The 8,585-nt window shown below is 34.4% G+C and overlaps 1 protein-coding gene across 6 annotated transcripts in view; it reads left to right on the top strand.

Annotated features, from left to right (window-relative positions):
• The window catches only part of LOC106884518 (epidermal retinol dehydrogenase 2), a 343,698-nt gene that overhangs the window by 311,674 nt on the left and 23,439 nt on the right, over positions 1-8,585 (top strand). For all 6 annotated transcript variants that reach the window (XM_052967041.1, XM_052967043.1, XM_052967044.1 and 3 more), the window contains exons 4-5: positions 2,664-2,795; positions 6,305-6,549. In XM_052967041.1, coding sequence (XP_052823001.1) covers positions 2,664-2,795; positions 6,305-6,549 — 377 coding nt within the window. The remainder of the gene's footprint in view (positions 1-2,663; positions 2,796-6,304; positions 6,550-8,585) is intronic.

Below are 8,585 nucleotides of genomic sequence, written 5' to 3'. Positions count from 1 at the left end.
GGAGATCAGCCCCTAACTGTTCTGAGTTTACATTTTTGTCTTTTATTGGCAATAAAATAAGTACCATTAATATCTGAAAGTTGACTCATCACCCTTAGATGAAGGTTACTGCACAAAACATTAAACTGCTCCTCTTTTGAGCTCTATACTAAATTATTACACTTTGAGCTGTTCATTAATTTCCTACCTTGACAGATACGTGTTTTCTAGGATCCTAAGTTTGTTCTGCAATTTTGAATTAATTTATTATAACAACACCACAAAATGTCGCTTTATGTTTGAGAAACCACTTGAATGATTTCACAGTATTGACTACCAGGTAGTTTTTGCATTTATCTCGTTTAATATCAACCTATACATGACAGCTTATGTTAAAGTTACTTATTGTAATTAAGATTTCATTAAAAATCTCATTACAACAGGATTAATGACTTGTATGTCCAGATGGTCAACAATAGCATACCTGAGGAGAAATACCTTGTCTCTTTTCTTGAACTGCTAGTAATAGCAACCAAATTTCAGTCAAATTACACCCTAACAAATTCACAAAAAAAAAAAAAATGGAAGAATATTGTATAAAGATGACGCTCTCTAGATATCAAAATATTTCATTGAGTGCCATGGTTAGATTTTTTGATTATGTATCCTTTTAGGTGATTAAAGGTTGATCCTAGGCTAAACAACAACAGTAACAACAACAATTAATTAATTTCCAAGTTGCAAGGATTTAAATAAACCATTCCCAAAACTTTGTTATTAGACAACCTTTATATCCAACTTAACATGGATGTTTTGTTAGAATGCCGAACACTGTAGTGCTCACCTTGAAAGGCCGTCTCTTGAGGACACATGGTGCATGAAAGCACACGTTCATTTCGTTGGCAGCTGAGAATCATCTGCTATAGGTGCCGGGACTGTCAGATCACGTAATCTGAACGAAACTGTCTCTTCAGCCAAACCTCACTGCCAACGATATATAAAATTACAGTAACTTGTCAGACACTGATGTCGCAAATAGCCAGCAGGCTTATAATAAAATAATCAGTGTTAGAAACAGTATTAATACCAAAAGGCAAACTTTGTATTCAACTGAACGTGAATGTTTTGTTAGAACACCTAATAGTAACACAACATGCACGTTAAGTTGGATATTAAGATTGCTTTCGGTATTAATACTGCTTCTCTCACTAATAATACTGCTTCTCTCACTCATTAATACTGCTTCTCTCACTTATGCTTTATTATATTAAAAATTATATGACTCACTCCACTAGCCTATTTGTTGAAAATATATCTCTGACATAACATCATTGACATCAATATCAGTAGTCCAGGGCTGGATTCATGGATACAGTCAGTCATTTCATGACTAACTCATAAAAAGAATTGACATACATGGTTTAATATTTATGTCATTTAATTACAATAATGAACAGTACAGTATTGTCACTACCACCACTATCACTACTGCTGCTACTGATGATGACTGTATTGTACATTAAAATTGCCAAATCGAAACAGAAAAACGAAACAAATCGACTGTCATGATTCAATCTACTTCACTATTGGTAGCCATCAAGCTACATGATGTGAACTTCAAGTCTTGCATTGCACTTACATTCATAAGTAGTGGGAGCCATTAATTTTACAAGGCAAGGAAAACCTTGCTTGCTGTCATCAGACTGTGGTTTGTTTTAGTTCTGTCTTACTTAATGTAGCATTTTTGCTGGTTATTCATTTGGTACATAGAGTAATGTGGAGGCGCAATGGCCCAGTGGTTAGGGCAGTGGACTCGCGGTCATAGGATCGCGGTTTCGGTTCCCAGACCGGGCGTTGTGAGTGTTTATTGAGCGAAAACACCTAAAGCTCCACAAGGCTCCGGCAGGAGATGTTGGCGAACCCTGCTGTACTCTTTCACCACAACTTTCTCTCACTCTTACTTCAAAGGGTCAGACTTGTCACACTGTGTCAGGCTGAATATTCCTGAGAACTACGTTAAGGGTACACGTGTCTGTGGAGTGCTCATCCAGTTGCACTTTAATCTCACTAGCATAGAGTAATGTGAATGAAAATTAGATGTAGTGCAAGTAGACTGAATACCCTGTTGTGTTAAAACCAGTGAGGAATAAGGAACGATAGGAGGAAAGTATGTGGGTTGAAAAGTTAGAGGGAGAGAGTTTTTCCAGTTTGATCAAGACCTTGTTATTGTTTCAGACTTCTGCCAGTCATAAAAGTAAATGAGCAAACAAATTTATATTCAGATCATGATATATGGTTTGAGTTTTCTCTCCTCCTCCTTCTGCAGCTAAAGAAAGATTGTACAGAAATTCAAGTCTTGCCATCTGGTGACGTCATCCATAGCCCAGCATAATATGTTCCAAATACATTGTCTTTAGTGTGTACTTTATTAATAATTAAAATATATTAAGTCAATTGCAGGTTATATGTACTCTCTTTTAAGCATACTGTTGATGACAAAGACAAGTTCCCTTGGATTCTAGATTGCTTCCTATAAAAGTTACAAACCTATGTCTATCACTTTCTCATCTTTTCTGAGATGAAGGGCAAATCTCCAGAATCAGAGTCCAGATTTTTATTTATATGACTTATGGATAAGACTTTGACATGCTGAAGATTAATTCTTTTGTTCATTATTTTCTCAGGTGAACGAAGATATTGGAATGGTTCATATACTAATAAACAATGCTGGCATTGTGACTGGTCGAAAATTTTTGCAGTGCCCTGATGAATTGATACAAAAAACTATTGATGTCAATACAATGGCACACTTCTGGGTAGGTAGTATCTACATTACTACTGAATTATTGTTGATAATGGTATCTTTTTTATTATTTTTGTGTCTTGTTAATCATATTATGGATCAGTTGTACATGTTTCTCACTACACTTCGATATATTATGCATGCCTACTTGGGAACCTCTCTGAAGCTGCCTGACTTGCTTTTAGCACAAATCTGTTTCAAGCCGTATCCTATTCTCTTCAAAAAACGAATGATGTTGAAGAATCTTGGGTGTATTTTCTCACAATAAAAGAGACTAGTGGCAGATAGATCTGCCTAATCAGAGTTAAGTTGCTGTTAATAACTATGTATCTGGAACTGTTCCTCACATTTCAATATCTCTATATTTGTGTATAATCAGTGGTATACGGCACCAAGATATACATTAAGGTTGTTAATTTTGGGAACTATTTTAATATTTAGAGAATATAAGGAAAATACTTATATCTGCCTTTTATTTCTAGATTAAACTACTGTCACATTTTGTGTCTTTTTCTTGGATATCTTGGTGTTCCTAACCTATATTAGAACTTAAAAGGACTTTTATTTCTATACTAAAAGTTACGATATCCCTTTGCAACAGTGCCAATAAAAGGCACTTTTTTAAAAATTGTTTATCTGTTATGTTACAGAACAATTTTGTAAAGCACTGCCTTAGGCAATACATTCAAATATAGTACCTAGTTGCCTACATATATCTATCTCCATTTTATATGTTGTCAGCATGCACCATTATCTGTTCTACTTAGAATAACTAATAAATTAAGCTATATTATCATGTATTCATGAAAAATCAGGATAGTAAGTATTTTTTAAATAGAACAAAAAATGCATAAAAAAGCAGTTGCAGTAAAGTTTGAACTTGTATTTATGCACTTAACAGCTAACATTATAATTTCACAACTAGAATATACAAGTGCTAAAATAATTTTAGTATGTGTAAACGTATTGATTTACATCATAACCTCAAATTATGATGTGGTATGAGGCGCTATAATTTATTAAATTGACCACAGTACTTAACTTGTTAGTATTAGTTTTATTAACTCTGGAAGAATGAACAGCTGGTTTGTCCTTTGTGAAATGTTGGTCAGTGGACTGTAAAAGCAGCACAGTGTTGGAAAAAAAGTTGTTTGCAGTATTTAGTTACACCACTAGGTGTTTATACTTGTTGTAGCATCATCATTATCGTTTAACATCCGCTTTCCATGCTAGCATGGGTTGGACGATTTGACTGAGGACTGCTGAACGAGGTGGCTACACCAGGCTCCAATCTGATTTGGCTGAGTTTCTACAGCTGGATGCCCTTCCTAATGCCATCCACTCCAAGAGTATATCCAAAGTGTAATTATAAATCTCTCAGTCTTGGTTCAGCAAACCCCTAGCATAAAAGACATTGAAGTTATGACCCTCACATCTTATACTTTTAAGTTTAGTATATCAAGAACTACATCTCTTTCTTTTTCTAGAAACAGTCCAGTGAGATTTCGGGGGAAATTTGACTGTTATTTCTAGCTGGTTAAACCAATACATATTGACTCCCACTGTTGCTTGTTGACTGGATATATATATATGATACACATTCTACATTCAGGGCTGATAAAGATTTTCAGGCCACACCTCATCAGCAGCACTTCCATGTATCTGTAACCAAAAGATTTACCACATAATGTTGTTCACTTGATTATAAGAAAGAACCACAGGAAAGGCACAATTCATTTCTTTTGTTTGTATTTAGCTCTAAACCAAACTTTGATTGAGCAGAAATATTTTGAAGGACTCTGCAGCCATTACTTTCTTACTTTTATTGGGACCATTATATCTAGCATTACATTATTCTCAGAGTCCTTCACTTGTCACAATGGTAGGTTTTGTTTTGAGGCAAAACTTAACTGTTATTTCTAGAAAATCAAGCAAACACTGATAAACCCTTCATTGGGAGGATTCATGCTTCTCCAAGCTCTTGAGGTGTTGAATGCAATTTTACAGTGATGTTGCTATTACTGCTGTTAACATAGATTGATATTAGCAACTGTGTTGTAAAATTGCATTCAACTCCTCCAAAGCATGAATCCTCCCACACTGACTTGCCTGATATTTATTTAAATTCTCACATGTATGTTGTAATGATTACTAATAGGATTCAAGCATGTTAAATTAGTGTTTTGGTTTGTTGCTACAATGTACTGTTGAGCGTATCTATAGCTTGTTAATTTTTTTTTTGTTTGTTTTTTTCTAACCTGTTCAACAATTCTAACCAATTCATCTGTACAATATATGTACAGACAAAAGAAAATGGAAATAGTCTTACATATGTTTTGGCTCTTGTCAGAGTCATCATCATTATCTGTGTACCACCAACTCCTGTTTGAGTCATTGTTATTAGCTGTGTACCACCTTGACTTATCTACAAGCACATTGCTTATAAAGTCACTAATATTCAGTAATTAAAGTGAGTAAACTGGATAGACAAATTAGCATATCTAATACTTTCTTGGTATTGAGATCAAACATTAAATTACTGATGTTGTTTCATTACTATATTATAGAACATATTTATTGGGTAATACTGTGTATTATAAACATTGTAATACAGTGTTACAAAGATTGTAAGCAATTCTGGATCTATGATTGCAGCATGGAAGACATATTAATCATTCAAAAAAACGCACAAAGTATAATAAATGATCAAATGAAGTTAACAGTCTTTGTGTGATTTTAAATGGCTAATTGATGCTACAATTGTTGTAGACAATCTATTTGCATATGTTTGTGGACTGAAAAATAGAAAACAATTATATATTTGTTTCAACTCAGCTGTTATGTTTCTTTTTCTGTTTGCACACATATTGTACAGACAAATTGTTTACTATTGTTTAACATACAGGTTTGGCTTGAAAACCCATAGGCATGTTAGTTTTCTCAGTAAATTTTGTGTAATATTGCATCAAAGTAACCATATTTATTCTTTTACATTTTTATTCTTTTGTAAGTTGAAGTCTATCAACTATGGCCCTGTTGAGGCACCACGTTCAATGATTTAGTTAACTGTAATAGCTTCTGTACTTATTTTCATATTTAGATCATGTTCTTATTTTATCAAATCCTATTTGTTGAACCACTAGACTGAGTGGCATAAATGAACATAAACATAATCATGTAAAGACAAACAAAGACAATGACACACAAACACACACACACACACACACACACACACACACACACTTCCGTACAGTTTCTGGCTACCATACATACCTTGTAAGGCATTGGTTGACATGATACTTTAGTACAAAGTTTACTCAAGTTGTCATGCAGTAGGCTTTCAGTCTGAAACCACGTGGATGTAAAACAAACTTTTCTATCACATACACAGCAGTTATGCCTACAGCTATATACATGTACTTAGTAAAGCAAGTTTTGTCATCATTACCTTTATTATAAGTTGCCTCATTCACTTTGTCATTCATACAAACTTTACATTAATCAAGTCCTTGCCATTTTCAGACTGTGAAAGCATTTCTACCAACTATGATCAAAGAAAACCATGGACATGTTGTAACTGTAGCAAGTGCAGCAGGTCTCCTTGGTGTCAATAGCCTTACTGATTATTGTGCCAGCAAGTTTGCAGTGGTAGGATTTGAAGAGAGTCTTCGATTTGAACTTGAAGTATTAGGCAAAGATGGTGTTCACACAACAGTGGTCTGCCCTTTCTATATAAATACAGGCATGTTCAATGGTGTAAAAGTTCGGTAAGTCTACCAAACACTTCTCTTTGTAAATAGAAACTAAGATTCAGTTAACTGTATTTCAAGGCATAAGAGATGTACTGGTTTATGAAAATAATGTCTTAAAATATAAGCCTGGTCTTATGTAAGAAGTTGGTCATACATTACTTGTTTGACTGACTAAAAATGTCTTTTCCTTGAATATGGTTTGCTGAAAGTGGAATGTTCCTAAAATGCCCTTGTGTCTTTTATGCCTTCAAATATGTTACCTTTCTTTCAGACTTAACTTTTATTTTCTTCCACTTCAAAACTGATAAAATTAAAGTGTATTCATTAGTAAAATGAAATAAATTATTACTGAGACTGAAAAGCATATAAATTAGATTGAATTTCAATTATTGTCCCCAAATTTATTTTCTTTTGAATTCTATTATTTACTCTTGGTCCAACATGTTTTCCATTCTTTTTATGTATGCCTAAGTATTGTGATTGCTGAACTCAAGGTGCTGTAATGATACCAGTATGTGTCCATAGGCTTACTCTTTACCCTAAAGAATTGGACTGCCGTTTCTTTAATGGCATGTCAGCTTCTGAGAAATTCTTGATTTTTAATTTTATTTCCTCCTCCTCACTCTTGGATTTAGCCACAATTGCTATTTATTCCTCTCTTCAAAGAAAAATGATTTCAATAGATCAGGGATTTATATTTGGTATATTTTTCTTCTTTATATGTGTGTACGCATGCATGTGTGTGTGCATGACTGTATGTATGTGAGTTCCTGTCACCTAGTGGTTAGGATCTAATAGTCTTTATTGCAAGACTGTTGTTTCAATTCCCATATCAGCAGTGTGTTTGTGTTCTTGAGCAAAACACTTCATTTCACATTGCTCAGTCCACTTAAAGCTAAATGGGTAACCCTGCAACAGACTGGTGTCACATTCAAGGAGAATGCTGTCCTGCCTGCCTAGCCTGCAGGCTGGCATCATTTGAAAGCTACAACAAAGCAAGGAAGTGTACTATGAACAGTGATGTATAACAACATCCTATAGTCTGGTTGATACAGTGATGCAGGGATATATATTGCATAATTCTTCCTAATATAAACACAAGACTTGAAAGAAGGAGGGTCTAGACCCATGATTTCCAATGTGGGGAACATGCCCCACCGATGGGGTATGCTAATATTTTGGTGAGGCATGCATAGAGTTATGCTGAATTTTTATACCTTTTGTATGCAATGTTTAGTATATCATGATAGAAAGGGGGCAATTCGAGAATAAGTTATTTAAAAAAAAATTCCTTACATCCCTTCTGTGGACAATTTTATCAAATTTTGGACACTTTAGAGACAGCAGGTCATTTTCATCTTATTCATAAGATATGATGTCACTAAAGAGGGAATAGATTATTTCCTTCGATTTAGTGGTATTTGAAAACATGTAGGTAATTACAAACGAGTATGTGTATGTGTGGTTTCTTTGTGTGTGTGTATGCGTGCTTGCATGTAGTATAGAACTGGTCAGTACTGAAAGCAATGCCATCTTAATTCCCTATGGAAAAATAAACTGTAGACAGACTTATGTGTGCAGGTATGTCTAAGAGTATTGATTCTTTTATCTGTGGCGACAAAAAATCTAGGTACAAAAGAAAAATGTGGTGTTGCAGAGTGTTGATAGGGCAATAAATGGCGTTGGGGGTGAGAGATGAAGGAATTGAATGGTGTGAAATGGGTTGAAATGGAGTGGAAGTAAGGAGTAGCATCAACGAAGCAAGAGAAAGAGAGAGAGAGTGGAAGGGAGAAGATAAATAGATAGGGAGAGAGATTTATAGTACTGGTAACACACACATACACACACACAGGTATATATATATTTATGAACAGAAATGAAAATTAACAGGTCATTTTATTCCCACCAGTCAGTATGCGAATTCAACTAAAAGGTAAGAAAAAACTTCCATCATTGATACAAAGGCTTTTGCAGCTGAGAAGATTCACAGAATATTTTTTGTTTCTTTTTGAGCATATTTTCCGAAAGTTTATACTGAAATCTTTTCGTGT

The sequence above is a fragment of the Octopus bimaculoides genome, chromosome 4 (assembly GCF_001194135.2).
Source record: "Octopus bimaculoides isolate UCB-OBI-ISO-001 chromosome 4, ASM119413v2, whole genome shotgun sequence".
NCBI lineage: Eukaryota > Metazoa > Mollusca > Cephalopoda > Octopoda > Octopodidae > Octopus > Octopus bimaculoides.
Note: the sequence above shows the minus strand (reverse complement) of the source record. Positions and strands in the feature narration are given on the sequence as shown.